A 16,928-nucleotide genomic window follows, 5' to 3' on the forward strand; every position below is an offset into this window, starting at 1 on the left:
GACTAATTTGAGTTATAGAACTCAGCAGAATATTATGATTCTATTATAACAAAGATTTTTATTTCATTTTATATTCATTTTATTACTTTTATTATATTGAATTTCTTTGGGCTGCATTTCCACCCATTAAACACGAGATGTCGCCACAGGCGAATTTCTTTATGTTTTGACTAGAAGTCATGCACTTTTTTAAACTGTTTATTATTGATAAAGAAAACTCTCTTGTACTATTTTTGTCTATTTTCTTGACGTTTCTCCTCATTGAGTGACGCCACTGTTTACCATTAAACACACAATTGCGTCATTGTTTACAAACAGGCTCACCGGAAATGAGACAAACAAAAACAAGCTGAGGAGTGTGTCGTCACTGTTTAGCCTGTCCTGATTATTTTAGACATCTCGAGCTTAGATATTCACCCAAATAAAGTCTTCTGTCCAGCTGGACACTGATCTACGGGCTGTGGAGACGGGCGTTTAGCAGGAGCTTCAGCATGAGGGTGAGTTTCTGAGTTTTTATCGCTGTAAGTGTAAGTGCTGTGTAAGCTCAGTTAGCTTAGCATAGCTGGCTAAGGAGAGGTGAGTTGTAAATAAGTTGAACAAACCGGTTCATTGTTGTTTATTCACGGGGAATTGGATCGTTTTGGTTATGTCAGTGAAAAGAAACAAAAGCCACATGTAAAATTGTTGTTTTTCAGAACGCTTGGTTTAATATGTGACCAGGCTAACCTAACAATTAGCTTGACTTGTTACATGTTACTGACTCTAGAGCTCTTTCAGTTCACAGTAATGGGAGTCAGGTTAGCTACCTAGTTGTATATTTAACTGGCTAGTTTTAGAAAAACTGTTCGCTAAAAGTGCTGCACTGTACAGATCTGTTGGTTAGGGTTTAGTGAGTTGAGCTTTACAGAAGCTGAAGGGTAACGTCACCTCAAAAGCCAGGCTGTACTAGCTAGTGTAGCTAAGTAGTTTAATCTAAAACTGGCAGTTAAGGAATTAAGTGCTTGAATAATTTAAGATTGTGAATTAGCTAACTAGATATAAGTGGTTTAGTCATGTTTGACCAGTAAAAGGCAAGGGTAGGGACACCTCAACTGTACACCCCTCAATTTTACTGAGAAGCTCTGCTTTATGAAACCTCCTTGACTATTTTTAGTTAACCAGATATTTAAAACAGCAGTCCTTGAAAATATTTATTTTAAATGAAAACAGGAGAAATATTAAATGGAGAAAAAAACTCCATATAAGTTATATCCATTTAAAAACATAACTATAACAGCTTTTCATGGTTACTAGAGCAACCATGGTTCTGCTACAAGATCGACTGCGAACATGGAGATATCAGATCAGCAAAATCTTCACAGTCTTCATCTACTCATTTACACGTAGATAAACCAAAGAAACAAAATATAATTATAACTAAATAAATGAGGCAAGCAAAAAAATGAGTGCTATAGAATAAAATCACTAAATTCATTGACTCCTAAAAGAGCCTGCACCACAATGCACGTTTTAAAAATTCTTTAAGCATGCTGTGTGCAATTACACATTCTTGCCAAAGATCTATGGACTGTCACTTTAATCTATCTAAACCCAAAGTCAGTTCTGTTTGGTATAAAATGGCGCCGAGTATGGCTGCCGTGTTGCGAGCTACCACTTACTTTTTCAGTTTTTAATGTTTGTGTGTTTGTCACTCTTGTTGCGCTAAATGTTGCTGGAAGTTGTTGTATGTATTGTTAATGTGTGTATTGTGTATATAATGTATACTGTAAAGTTATCTATATATTATATTCTATTTTATTTTATAACTGTACTTGTTGTAAATATTGTTCTCTGCACCTTGTGGGATCCTGCACCCAGATTTTTCACTCACATGTACACCTGTACTCTGTGACGTGACAATAAAATCTTAACTCTTGAAAAAGATATGTTAGCTAGTTAGCTAAGCTGACTATTTCTGTTGGACACTCCTCAATAGTGTTAGTGTAAAGAGTTCCACCAAAAACTCAGCATAATTCAGAGATCGAGATGCAAACTGTTATTCATGCTCATGCATTTAAAGAACTATAAATTAAATGTACAAATTTTCATTTTATTTACTACTCAAACCACTAGTAAATCTTCACATTTTCTAAGGTAAATATGTAATGATGACCGTGGTAATAAACTGAATTCTGTTTGCTACACAATGTCCTGAATATACTTGTCTGCCATAAAATAATTATTTTTAGCAGGGTGTCGTAAAATGTAATTTGATCCTGTGACAGATCTTTGGCAAGCTGGTCTCTTCTATAAAAACACACAATTTAAATTAGTTTAATGGGTAAGCCTTTTAAGTCCTATATAGTGCGGTTTGTTGTAAAACAGTTAATAGCTTAGAAATTGGATGACCCTGATTTCTTTACAGTTGTAGTAAAAGAAACCATTTAAACCAGTCTAACTCCACAAAAGAACTTATAGGTTTTGAGTTTTATATGTTAATGCCCTGTATGTACCCCTTAAACATTAGTGAATGATAAAAAATATTTTAAACACACTATCTTTTCAAAACTATGGTAAAACTGTATCTCTGACATCAGACAGATTATTCATAACATTCTCTAAAAACATCTTTTGTTAACATTATCTTATTTCATTTACGAGCACTGTGAAACCATTTTTTTCCCCTGAACTGAGTGTGGAACATCAAACTGTAATCTTTGTTTACATTTTAACTATTTATTTATGCAGAAATGTTAATGAATCAGTGAAATTCCTCATTCCGTGTTAAGGTATTCAGATTGCTTAGAAGCCCTTAGGTTATATTTCACAACACACAAGTTTTCAATGTTCAACTTGAAGTCCTGCCCTGTATGAATGTCTCTACCTTTCATCTCATTGGGCAGGCTTGACTTTTAGCTTAGCTTATCTGGCTAACATTGTGAAACACCGTCCTGCTTTGTCTAAATCCCCAGGGCTGTTGTGTAATTGTTCGTCTATGTTTCCTTTGTTTCAGAAACTAATGCCTGCATAGAGCCTCTTCGTTCCCCAGTTTGGCCTCGGCCCACCTCGCTCAGCCGTGCTGCCCAACACAACTGGGGTTTCTGTTCACCGTACATGCGCAAGCTGTGGCCATGAACCAAATGCGTTTGTTTTGCCAGTTGCTTTTTGGTTAAAAACAGCCTTAGTATTTTTGTATTTTGATGTATGGCTTTTTAAATGTGTCAGCTTTTGTGTTGGTACTGTAAAAGGCTAAGCCTGTGTGCTCTTTTATACTCATGATGACTCGTCTGGTCTTTTTCCCCATGACGCAGAAAATGGCTTTGACTTGCTGACGTTTATTTATCGTTTTTCTTCCAAGGAAGTGTATAAAGAGGTTGCCACATAACTCAGTATTACACTTTAAAAGGTGTTTGAAAGAAGTACATATTTGCTTTATTTGAATGGATGGAGGATGGACACGGTGTCAGGGTGACATTACAGTGGATTAGATGCTGGGAGATAAGATGAAGTGGCTTGTGTAATTGTTATTTATGCTAACAGTGCTAACAGCATGTCACAACACTAGCTTTATGCGTTCAGTCTCAGGAATGTGAAGGAAACTCAACATACACTGCCAGATACAAGTAAGTAATCTCAAAAGATTCAAGGGCTTATTTCAAAAGACAGATTATAAGCAGCAATTGTCTGTTAAGAGTATTTATTATTGCCTTATTTAATTTTTTTATTTGTACAAGTGTAATATTAGACTCCTGTCAGGCCATGGCAGATTGTTGTTCAGACACAGTTGATGGTGAGGTCGAATCAGTCTGTGAACGAGAACAGATTAAAACGTCTAAACTTCAGGAAGACAAAATGGACGAGTCAGTCGTGCACAAGGACGTAGAAAGCAGCCAACCAGAAGAAATATTGGCAGCTGCCAAACAGGCCATGCAAGAGATGACCCCACCTGTAGAAAAGGACAACAAAACACTACAATGCCAGCAAATTCTATCAAGTGTGACCTCCACAACTTCTTCCGACCACAGCCAGATCAGTGCTAGTCCTGTTGCCACCGAGAGCCTTTCTGAAAGGGAGGATTCGGAGGTGACCAATAGCCAGTACTCAGTGACCAGCCTGCTGGATGAAACACCTTCCGTTTCAACGACCACAATGAATGTTTCTGAAGAAAACGGTCTGTCCATGGACGAATCCACAAAGTCTGACCAGGCTCTGTCTCTGAGCGACGATGTTCAGAGTGTTGAATTAGCTGAAGCTGCTCTTCCTTCATTGACTGATGATGTGGGTGGTGCTGAAATGGCTGAGGCTGCAGGTCCAGGGCCATCACAGGCAGTGCAGTCATATTACCTGGTGAAGTGGATCACCTGGAAGGAGAAGAAGACGCCCATCATCACGCAGAGTGAAAACGGCCCATGCCCTTTACTGGCCATCATGAACATCCTCTTCTTACGATGGAAGGTAAGACGGCTGACACTGATATTGAATCATTGTTGAATTATTGCATGTAAGAGGAAACATATTATCTATTAAACAGGATAGCATTATACTACTTTTATTTAGACGCTTCTTATTTACATTGTAAAATGCTTTTCAAACAAGGAATGTTGCATTTGTGTGTTTATGGAACACTTTCTTTTCTTCTGTTGATATTTGGCACTTTGATACACCTTGGTGTTTCTGTGTGAACTTCCACTAAAACAGAACAATACTTTTATTTATTTATTTATTTATTTTATAATAAAATTTTAGATATTTTTATAGAATTCTGGCCTTTAAAATGAACTGTTTTAATTTAAACTCATTGCTTAGTATGAGCATTAAAAAGCAGGCAATTAAAATGAACCTGCTCACACATTTTGTTACCCCACAGGAAGACATAGAGAGATAACATCACATCACACAGAGTGTGTGTTGTTTTAGCATAGATCACATCTTATATATTTTTCAGTATTTGGTATTTGGTAATATCTGGTGATATCAGTACATGGCCATACTGATATTTAGTGTCTTGTTGAGATTATTCCATTCTTTCAGCAGGTCATCATGTCAAGAAATAACGCTCACATTAAGTATCTGATATTAGAATCATTTCAATTTAGCAAGGTTCTTTACTTCCTTGTTATATAAATGATAGTTAATTTTTTTTATAAGGAACTAAATTTGGTTCCTCCATGTAACCATTTTAGGCTCTTTCTAAACTAAAATTCTTGTTTATGAGCATTGCATGTTTACTTTGTTAGTAGACGGGTGTAATGATGTAATTTGTTTGTGGTTTGTCCATAGGCCAAGTTACCTGCACAAACAGAAGTCGTTACCATAGAGGACCTGATGGCTCACCTTGGTAAGATCCTGTTTTTTTATTATATATATATATATATATATATATATATATTTTTTTTTTTTTTTTTTCTTCAAGTAAGATTGCATTTTACTCATTTACAGTGGTATAAAAAAGTTTGGGCACCCCTGATAATTTTCATGATTTTCCTTTATACCATTTATATAATTCGTTGTTCGGATCAGCAATTTCAGTTAAGTATATCATAGAGCAGATGTACACAGTGATATTTAATAAGTGAAATGAGGTGCATAAATATGGGCATTCCAACAGAAAAAGTACATCAGTATTAAGTAGATCCTCTTTTTGCAGAAATAACAGCCTCTAAACACGTATTATAGTTTCCAATGATAGTCTGGCTTCTGGTTGAAAGTATTATAGACCATTCTTCTTTATAAAACATCTCCAGTTCAGTCAGGTTTGATGGTTTTAATAATATTCAGGTCTGGGGACTGAGATGATCATTCCAGAACGTTATACTTGTTCCTCTGCATTAATGCTTTAGTAGATGTTGAGCAGTATTTAGGGTCGTTGTCTTGTTGAAGTATCCAGCCCCGGTGCAACTTTAACTTTCTCACTGATTCTTGAATGTTGTTCTCAAGAATCTGCTGATATTGACTAAAATCCATGCAACTCTCAACTTAAACAAGATTCCCAGTACCTAACCACACAGCCATACAGTGTGATGGAACCACCACCAAATTTTACTGTGGGGAACTTTAAGTGTATGTCTTGGAATGCTGTGTTCTTTTTCCACCATACATACCTCCCTTCAAATAACTCAATTTTAGTTCCATCAGTCCACAGCACCTTATTCCAAAATGAAGCTGTCTTGTCTGAATGTGCTTTAGCATACCTTAAGTAACTCTGTTTGGGGCAGAAAAGGCTTCTTCTGCATCACTCTCCCATACAGCCTCTCCTTGTGTAAAGTGCGTTGAATTGCTGAAGGATGCACAGTGACACCATCTGCAGCAAGATGCTGTAGATTTGTGAATCTGGTCTGTGGGTTCACTGAGACTGTTCTCACCATCCTTCTCTGAGATTTTTCTTGTTCTGCCATTTCAATCCTTAACTAGAACTGTGACTGTGGTCTTTCATTTCCTTACTATGTTCATCATGGTGGAAACTGACAGCGGAAATCTCTAAAAAAAAAAAAAAAAAGTATCCTTCCCTTAAACCATGATGTTGAACAATCTTTATTTTCAGGTCATTTATGAGTTGTGTTTTGAGTTTCCCTTGTTGCCACTCTTTAGAGAAGATGAAAGAGGAGATAACTTGCAATTGGCAACCTTAACCCTTTCTCATAGTAAGATTTACCTGTGTATGTAGGTCAAGGGTCAGTGAACTTACCAAACAAATTTTGTGTTCCAAAAATTGGTGCTAAAGGTATTCAAATCAACAAAACGAAAAGGAGGCCCATATATATGCACCTGTCTAATTTTGTTTAAAAAAATATTGCACCTTACAACAGGGCTCCAGTCTGCAAGCCATCGCAAACTGGAAATTGTCCATCCCAATTTTTAGCTATGTATGTTTTACATAGCTGATTGTGTTTTCGTGGGAGCATATTTTAAAGCTTTGTATTGCTTTAGCTTCGCATCATAAATTAACAGGCCTATCCCGTGAATATAATGGTCTAAAAGGACCTAATGTTTCTGCATTGATTTTTTTTTTCTGCTTCTCTCACTGTAGGAGAGTGTGTGCTATCCATTAAGCCGAGAGAGAAAGCAGAGGGCATGGAGCTCAATTTTCAGCAGGTAAGAACAAGAGAAGGAGACGCATGTTATTGAACCCCTTTCCAAATTCTGATTACACGGATAGTGATTATGTGGCATCTTCAGTTCAGTAATGTTTAATATCAAAATGACAAAAATGCATAAATGGAGTTGTTTTTTTATATTGGATTAGCAAGACTGAATGCTTATGTAATACGTAAATCTCTTATTTCACAAATGATGCACTGCATCGTGATCAAACCACAATGACTAAAAGTACACTAGTCACACAAATGCAGTGGGAGGAGGTATTTATCAGTCTATAGTCAGTATGTTAAAAATAGTATATTAAGTTTGCATTTATTGTAGTATCATAATTTGGTGATTTTTTTTTCCTTTTTCTGTTTATCTACTTATCTAATTCTTTATATGAACAAAAGTATTGTGAAATTTTATACATATAATATAGTGTAATATTAGGAATGTTGCCCGCGGATTCTAATTGGTGTATTGTGTTATGCTACAGCCAGTAGGATTAACCCTTGCCTGCCATGGGAAATGGTGGGTTGTTACCCACTACACCAACCTTTATTACCTAAAACTTTTTGAAATTATTATTAAATATAATAATGCAGCTTTAAAGGAACATATTTTTAGCATGTTTTCCTTAAAATAACAGCCTCAAAATTATTGTAATGCTCCCCTGTCTTGTAAAAAGGAAAAAGGCATTTAGGCATTATCCATCCAGCTAGAATACTGCTACTGCAGTATCAAACTTTGGTGGAGCCACTCGACTATAGGATCATTGTTTCCATTTATTTGTATTTTAAATATAAAGAATAAAAATTTTAATTATCTATTACACACAGCTATAGCCAAAAATAAATGAAACAAAGATAAATGTTGGTATAGAAATTATGACCACAAGTGAATTCAATGATACGTTTTTAATCATCAGGGTGGGGCTCATTTTAGATCTTGCCTTTGAGCTTTAGTCTGTGGTGGATGACTTGGCCAAACGTGTCAATTCATTCTGAAATTCATGCTATAACTTGAGTAACTTGGCAAGTCTTTCTGTTGTAGTTTTGGGTGGCACTTTTGGGTGTTTTGTATCATTGTGTTGCTGCGTTCTGGAACAGATCTCTGGAGTGTGAAGGCAAGATCTTGTGCATGGGTGGATCACATTTGGGAACTTGTTGTACTGCTGTAACTGTCAGTCCAATCTTCAAATATGGGACAGTCCCAAACCTGCCATAAACATCACACTTCTTTCACTGAGCTTGTTTTTCCAATTCTATATATGTAAGTTTTATAGAGATCATATAATTGAAAAGAGAACTTTGAATTTTTTTGGGGCACATGGCACATTTTAGGTCCCGTTTTTATTCAGTACATTAACCCTAGCAAATAAGTGTATGATGCCTTAAGGGCCAATACCTTAATGTTACCTATAAATGTTATTAGAATTATATATTATAATGTGCCTCTGGTAGAAATATCATGGAAAATGAGAACAGTGTAAATGCTCTTTTTATATCAACCAAGTTGTATCAAGACCATTATGATTTATTTTGCCTTATGTGATATTGCACATCACCATAAACATTAAATATTACAATATGTAAAGTACATACTTACTATTATAATTAAAAGATTGAACTAATATGTAACACTTAAAATGTTTTAAAGCAAATGCTCTTTACTCTCCCAAACTCTTGTATATTAATCTATTTTTACCTCCCTCCTCAGAATATGAGTGATGCCATGGCTGTTTTGCCAAAGTTGTCCACTGGTCTCGATGTAAACGTTCGCTTTACTGGAGTGACGGACTTTGAGTACACACCAGAATGTATCGTCTTTGATCTACTCGACATTCCACTTTACCATGGCTGGCTGGTAGACCCACAGGTCAGAAATAGATTTAAAAAGGGTTAAAATTATTATTCTTTTGTTTTTTGCTGTATGTCCTTTTGAGATTAGTTATTGAACATGAACAGTTTTTCAGTTATTATGAATATGATATGTGATTCTGAGCTAGTAGAAAAGGTGCAGTTGATAAATTGTTATTGCATCATCTTTCCAGAGTCCAGAAATTGTGTCCGCAGTGGGAAAACTCAGCTACAACCAGCTGGTGGAGAAGATTATAGAGTATAAACACTCGTCAGATAGCAGCCGAGTCAGTGAAGGTAAGCTGTATTTATCACAACAGTTCATCTGTCCTCGTCATCGCTGCAGGAACTAAGAACTGTTTAACATGTCAACATTTAGAGGAATGAAAGTGTACAGATGATACAGATTAGATTTGTTTTTTTACATTAAATTCCTTTATTTGAACAGTAACAGACTCTCTTTCGCTGAATCCTGCTGATTGTGACCCAGATCCTACCTCTCTGTTTTTGTTTTCTGCCAGGTTTGATAGCAGAGCAGTTTTTGGAGTCCACGGCCACCCAGCTGTCTTACCATGGCTTGTGTGAGCTTAACACAACAGCTAAAGAGGGAGAATTGTCTGTGTTCTTCAGGAACAACCACTTCAGCACTATGATAAAGCACAAGGTGCTTATGGGTATTTATACACAGTGGCATGCAAAGGTTTTGACTGAATTGGTTCACACTAAACAGGAAGGTTAATGAATAGGTTAGAAAATTAATGAATAATGGCAGTCAAGTTCTGTAAGACCAAGAAAATGTTCATAGAGAACTGTTAAAAAGGCAAACCAAACCCCAGTTTCACAGCAGAAGAGTCAGAAGATAAACTTCGGTGTCAGAAGGTATATTTATTTAGAAACATTAAAAGTAGAGAATTGAAAAGTACCCCTATCCATGTGTTAATCATGGCTCTTACAGACCCCTGATGAATAAACATCATTGAAAATCTTTGGATAGACCTCAAAAGATTAGTCCATGTAAGACAGCCCAAGGGTCACAGAACTAGAGTAAAAAGACAAGGGGCAGTTTCCTGGACAGGGAATAAGCCTGGCTGTAGACTGCTTTCAAACGACAATCTTCATTTAAAATGCTGTGTAGTCGAGGACTAGGCTTAATCATAGGGAAACTGCTCCATTGTGTTTCCATGTGGTAAAGTTTTTTAGTTTTTTTCAGGTAAAAACATTATATTTTTGGCTAGATTTGTCAAAATTTCTTTTGTAAGTTTATTGTAAAAGATATGTTATTGTATTTTATTATAAAGATATGTTGTGAATTATAGGGTCATCTGTACCTGCTGGTCACAGACCAGGGCTTTCTGCATGAGGACGGCCTTGTGTGGGAGAGTTTACACAACGTGGAGGGAGACGGCAACTTCTGCGACTCCGATTTTAGACTGTGCCACCCATCGCAGAAAACCCCCACTGTCAGCCAAAACACACCACAGCAGCAGCAGATGCAGATCGACCAGGTCAGATACCTGCCTTTTGAGTAGTGTGTAAGATTGTGCTCATTGTTTAAATGGATGAAGACATTACATATATTGCATTAAAAAACAAAAATCTGTATTTAGATCAGATTAATGCAAGATCTCTCTCTGATGTTGTTTTGCTAAAAACAGTCTATAGACTATGAAACTGTAGAACAGAATTAAGTTGCAATGACTAATTAATATAATCATCATCATTATCATCATAATAATAAAAAATGTATTTAAAAACCTACTAACGTTTACATCCAGAAGGAAGTTCCAATAAATTTAAAATCTACTTTGTATAAATAATTAATATATAGTAATATGGTTTAGTAAGGCAGAGTATTAATTTGACAAACAAGTGAATGAAATTTTTATTGCAAAAAAATACATAAGCAAGTTTACTAAAGATAAGTGAACCACATATGATTTTAGGAGTGTGTGGAAAAATTAGACGTGATTAGCACTGTGTTCACTATTCAGTGTGGGAAAAGTTTTTATTACATTATCTACATTAACTACATGTAAAAAAAAAACATATCTTGGCTGATTTTGAAATAAATTGGGAAATTGTGAAATTGTAAAAATGTTTCTTATACTAATTTCCTATTTTTGGGCTGTTTTAGGACTATCTGGTGGCAATGTCTCTGCAGAGGGATCAGGGTGAAGCTCCTGGTCCTTTAAGTGATCTGGAGCTGGCCAGACAGCTTCAGCAGGAGGAGTACCAGCAGCCTCAGCAACCGCAGCAACCCTCTGAACAGGTAACAATGCTGTCAGAGATATGGCTTTATGGTTACATTTAACAGACTTTTCCTTATTCTCTGCATAACTTGAGCACAACACATTCACCGTGGGTTTGGTGTGAATGGTAAACTGTAGAGAAACTTGCTGAATTTGTACAGATTTTTTTACAATGGTGGTGATTGGGACCAGGGGTCTTTGTGGCTACAACATACACTGCCTGGCCAAAAAAAAGTCTCTACCTGGATTTAACTAAGCAAATGATCTGGAGTTGCTGCAGTTGGTCAGGTCTAGGTTCAGCAACAGTATGTGCTGAAAGAATGAGGTCAGCTGACTAGCTGAATATAGTGAATATAGACCAGGTCATTCAATCAATGGATTTTTTCTTCCCTGATGACATGGCCATATTCCAAGATGATAATGTCAGGATTCATGGGGCTGGAATTGTAAAAGAGTGGTTCAGGGAGCATGAGATTATCATTTTCACACATGGATTGTTCATTTCAGAGTTCAGACCTTAACCTTATTGAGAATCTTTGGGATGTGCTGGAGAAGACTATGTGCAGTGGTCAGGCTCTACCATCATTAATGCTGCAAGATCTTGGTGAAAATTAGCACATATTTTCTTACCCTTTTACAATAAACGTACTTTAATTTACACTTTAGACCTCTCAAAACCGTGGTATCAGTATTTGGGGTATCAGGCTGTGTATTTATAACTATTAGGTGTGTAACTTTTTTGTGAAGGAGCTTCTCGAGGCATTAAACTCCCCAGTCATCTATTTCCATTCACCACCACTGTGGACAATCCTGCTTGTGTTAATATAAATATAAGATTTAATTCGAATATGCTTTACGATTTGGTTGTGTTTCTTTCGACAGACACGAAGTCCAGCAGCATCACAGCATGGAGGAAGGAGACGGGGAGAAAAGAAGGATGACACTGATTGTTCCATTTTATGAATCAGGGCCTTCAAACACCAAATCCTGTCTCTGTCTCTCTTTGTTTCTCTCTCTCTTTCTCTCTTTCTCTGAGGCCTGCCAAAGGACTAAACTAACAGTCATGTACAACTTCCCCTGCAACAGAATGTCTCATTCATTCTGACCTGGTCCATCATCACTCTAGTGAAAGCTTGCCTTTTACCCTGAACATGTCCTCTTTGGTTTTGCTGCTTCTTACAGCTAAGACAAATACTGATCCCTGCTATCTGATACCTCGCTACCAGCCCACATAGAAAGAGGCTTTCCAGTAGCCAGAACATAGACTCATAGAAGAAAAAAATTCTACAGATTAAAAATAAAAACAAAAAAACAATTTCTCTATAATATTGCGGTTAAGATATACATATTGAGTGTAAGTTTGGTGTGAAATGGTTCATTAGAAATTCTTTGTTTTTTTTATAGTGATGATATAAGAACCAGCTGTAGTCATGACTACAACACAAATATAGGCATTTCATGTTGTATCCAAACACAACAGTGAATCTAGACGTGTTGTCTGAATTTTATATTTTATATTTATATATTTGATGGGGAAAAAAAATGAAGAAAATCTTAACCAAACTCTGCATGGTTTCCCTTTACTAGAAATAAATTGAAAATATGTTTTAGACCCCAAATCTCCTTAAAACACTGTCAGCAGGGCTTTGGGTGGTCCAGCGAACTCAGGTGCTGCCACTATGATCTGGAGATCTCTTTCCAAAGGGTGATACCGATCAGCACAAGGCGTCTGTGAGCTAATGTATTAGAAACGAGTCATTGCGTTTTCCTCTAAGCACGCTGGTTACTCAGCAATGGTGCATCAGCAGAAGCATCATTTGTATAATAACTCTTCATCACTAATAATAAGTTTGTGTGCTAGTGTTCACCTTCACCTTTTGTGTTGAGGCATCACTGGTGATGGGGGATATACAGCTGAGTAGCAGCTGAATGGGTGGGACAATTGACCAATTAAATTGGGAGAAAAATGGGAGAAAATTAGAAAAAAAAAAGAAATGCATCAGCAATTTATCAGTGTATCCATATACCATAAACAATACTGAGTTTGACATAGGTTTCTCTAAAATGGAGCATTTCCCACCAAATCACATTGAGTGATTTTGTTTACATCTTAACCGTTTAATTATGCACAGATCAGTGGCATTCCAAGTTCTTAAGACTTGTTTTGAGAAATATAGCTAGCCTGGCTTTGAAAGATTGAAAATAATTTGTTTAACTATATATGCTCTAAATCAGTGCTGCTTAACGCTGCATAGGTGGTATTGATAGATCTTTTGTGTGACACAGTATAGTTGTTTTATAATGGCCAATTAAATGCCTAAAGTGTCACATAGACATTCATTGAATTTCTGAAGAATATAGACTGTTCTGTGAAAACATGTAGCAAAGCAAATTTGTCTTTTGCTGTTTATAATGCAAAAACGTAAAGATCTAATATGGAAAACTGCACCCTTTCCTCATTTTTGTTTGATATGCTGCAGAAACATTCTTAAACGCACTGTTCACTCCCCAGCACAAACAATCTGTACATGAAAACTATGCTGAAAATGTAATACAAACCAATATATCTACATAAAACTGCTCACATTCAGCATACAGCAGTTTAGTCCCACCCATTTATACTAATAATAAGCTGCCAGGAGAGACACAACAAAGAGCAGCCAATAGGAACGGAGCATAAAGTCTGAAAGGCACATTAACAAAGAAAAAAAGGTTGTAAATTAGTCAGGTTACAATGAATATTGGCTGGATTAAAAAACAAAAGAAAAAACTACTAGCACAGCTATCACTGTCACTGTGTTGACAATATGTCTTAATGTAATATATTACTACTGCAAGTTTGCTCTTTTTAATGCAAATGTCAGTTACCTGTTGTTTCAAGTTTTCTCAAATAATTGCGCAAAAGTTATGTGGGTAAGATTGGTGTGTTTCTGTCCTGAGGCATGGCGTATCTGTCTCATTTATACTGATACAGTTTTAAAGCCAATAATTTCATATTCCTGATACCACTTATAACCCAATCCAGATAGCCAGAAAAAAAAAAAATTAATTTACCAAAAGGTTTGTACACATTTACTGCATGACAAACAAGAAGGCTGCCAAAATACCTGTTGTTTCTTAATTTGTGGTACGAGCAGTGTTTGCATATTCAAAACTAATCAGATCTAAGTGTATTATTATATAGCATATACCTTTAAAATGATCAGACTATGTCTTTTTACTCACTGTTCCAAAGCATTGTATATTACCAGCCAGGATGTTAAAGTGAACAGTTTCAAATTAAACTAGAATTTTCAAAGTTTTGATTTTTTTTTTTTTTTGACTGAAATGATTTGAATAAATATTTAACTTCTAAAAACAGACAGACAGAAGTCTATCAGATGACAAAGCAAGCTTACTTTGGCTTAGGTTTAGCGCCAGAAGCTAAGATGTTATACATAGCCAGTGATTTTGTTTTTGGTCTGATGAAATATTTGCTTTGGGAGTTTAGGAGTATTTTGGTGTACATGCAATATGCATGCACATACGTATGAAGATCGTATTTAAATACTTTAAATAGTTCTGCACAAAAATTTAATAAATCTGAATAATCACTGACCCTACATGCAGTTAATCTGCCAGGACATATTTGCTATCAAAATTGTACTTATCCTGGCTTTCACCAAACTGACATATTTTCAATGTCTAAATAAAATGAGTTGAGTCTTGCTAGACTTGTAGTGTTCCTGTCATCTTAATTGTTTGGTGTATTATGGTCAAGGTGATGAGTATATTATTATTATTATTATTATTTATATTAAAACAAGTTTTTTGTCTTGGCTAACAACTTATTGCATGGACATTGTGAATAAACAATAGGTGAGATCCCATTTTATTTAATCAGGGTCGTGTTCACATTTTGCAGGGTCCCCAAAATCTTTTATTTTTTTGCTTAAAACTATCAAATCTATTTAAGGGCCATTCCATAGAATATGTGCCATTTCTATTCCCAGGAAATTGCATATATAAATGTGCACACAAAATAATTGTTAAAATACATTTTATTATTAGGCACAGTATTTTGTACATTGACCTAATTGCAAAAGTAAGATATGTAATTAAATATGTAATAAAAAATGAGAAAATAGCATTTGTTACATGTTCCCACACTCTTAACTATAACCGTTACTATGAAATATAATTATTCAAGGCCTTCAGATATTTTTTTTGCTTTTTTGTGCAAGCCCAAATCCTATCTATGCTTTTAAAATATATATTTTTTCAAAATAAATCCATAATATTTAAGTTAAAATACACATTTTAGTTTCCTGTTACCCTAACACATTACCCCATCTGAAATATCTGGAACATTCTACGACAAGTTACACATCAGCTGGTTCTTCTGAAGACCATGGTAAAACCAAAATTAAGTTCCCCCATTTATTTTTCTGTGTATTTGATTTTATTTTAAATTTGACTAAAAAGGTCAAGCTTAACACTCATTCCTGTCACCTAAATTAATTCTTAGAATCTGGTGAATTCTTAGAAAAATCCCTAGAATGTGCTCAGTGTCCTTGTGATATTAGCATAGCCGCCATTTAGCTATTTTTCCTGTTTTTGCTAATTCTATGCTAAAAACTCATTATTGTAACAGGAATGAGTGCCATGAACAAGAGTGAATTCCAGTAACAAGGCTGAGTGCCATGAACATGAGCGTTTTTTTTAAGGATACAGTCAACTATTTCTTCAAAATAAGACTTTCTTGAGAGAAAATCAAAGGAATTAGAGATCTTGCTTTTTATTTTTTAAATACCACATGAGGTTTGTAACCATTTTCGGTTTAGAAACCTTGTAAATAAAAGTAAAGCTGCCTGAGTTTGACCAGTACATGTTTTGAAGTGTTAAATACATGTGTTATTAGATTCAGAGTAAAAAAAAGATTGAAAAAATTACATCAAGCAAATGGCACCCATTCGGTGGAATGGCCCTTAAACCAGTCCAAGTCAATAGTAAAACAGCATGAACAGGACATATTTATATATTAAAGCTAAAACTGGAATTATATCACATCCAGTTTGATTGTATAAGAGTACATGTACTTTTGAAATAACTGGACCACAGTGTGTGTGGATTGAAATCCTGTGCTGAGATAAAGTTGTTTCAAGTAATGGTTTATTTGTGTGTTTATAGAGTAGATTAAGTAATGGGTGTTCTAAAACACATTCTTTTTGTCTGCATCAAACTAATAAACGTCTGGGTGTGTTTTAATAGACAAGTTGAAAGACATTTGTTAGCGTAGTATGTTTTGCTGTAAATTAGCCAGAGAAGTCTATTGGCTGATTGGCTGTATCTGGGGTTAGTGATCGATTATGGTAATTTGATTTATTTATTTTTTTGCTGAATTGTTCCCTAAAGGTAATAAAAACTGCCCTTTTCCCTGAAAACAGTAATCTATGCTCAAACTTCCCTCATAAACAACCAGTATGTTAACTCTCTAGTGAAGGGCTTTCTGTGTCACTTGATTCCACGTCTTAATCAATTTTTTGCTTTCTATTTAAGTTGTCAAAACTTCACAGTAAATGATACTGACATATTGATGAATCTGATGTCTTTCTTTGGCTAGTAATATAGAAAAATAAAATATTAAATCTGTATAAATCTATAACAGGACTGGACAAATCCTTTACAGAAAACAGACTTAAATATGCCATTTCTCAGTGTGTTTGTCCCAACTGCTTGAGTTATTAAGTATAAAATACTGTATGTACTAAAGATTAAAGTG

The 16,928-nt window shown here is 35.5% G+C and overlaps 1 protein-coding gene across 1 annotated transcript; it reads left to right on the forward strand.

Annotated features, from left to right (window-relative positions):
- The first annotated feature begins 265 nt into the window (after nucleotides 1-265).
- mindy1 (MINDY lysine 48 deubiquitinase 1) lies at nucleotides 266-16,741 on the forward strand. Its single transcript, XM_007230799.4, has 10 exons — nucleotides 266-497; nucleotides 2,993-4,434; nucleotides 5,260-5,317; nucleotides 7,007-7,071; nucleotides 8,779-8,937; nucleotides 9,113-9,215; nucleotides 9,440-9,582; nucleotides 10,235-10,423; nucleotides 11,053-11,187; nucleotides 12,050-16,741. The coding sequence occupies exons 2-10, from the start codon at nucleotides 3,739-3,741 to the stop codon at nucleotides 12,128-12,130; spliced, it is 1,629 nt and encodes a 542-aa protein (XP_007230861.2). The 5' UTR covers nucleotides 266-497; nucleotides 2,993-3,738; the 3' UTR covers nucleotides 12,131-16,741.
- The last annotated feature ends 187 nt before the right edge of the window (nucleotides 16,742-16,928 follow it).

This window comes from Astyanax mexicanus, chromosome 3, assembly GCF_023375975.1.
Source record: "Astyanax mexicanus isolate ESR-SI-001 chromosome 3, AstMex3_surface, whole genome shotgun sequence".
Classification (NCBI taxonomy): Eukaryota; Metazoa; Chordata; class Actinopteri; order Characiformes; family Acestrorhamphidae; genus Astyanax; species Astyanax mexicanus.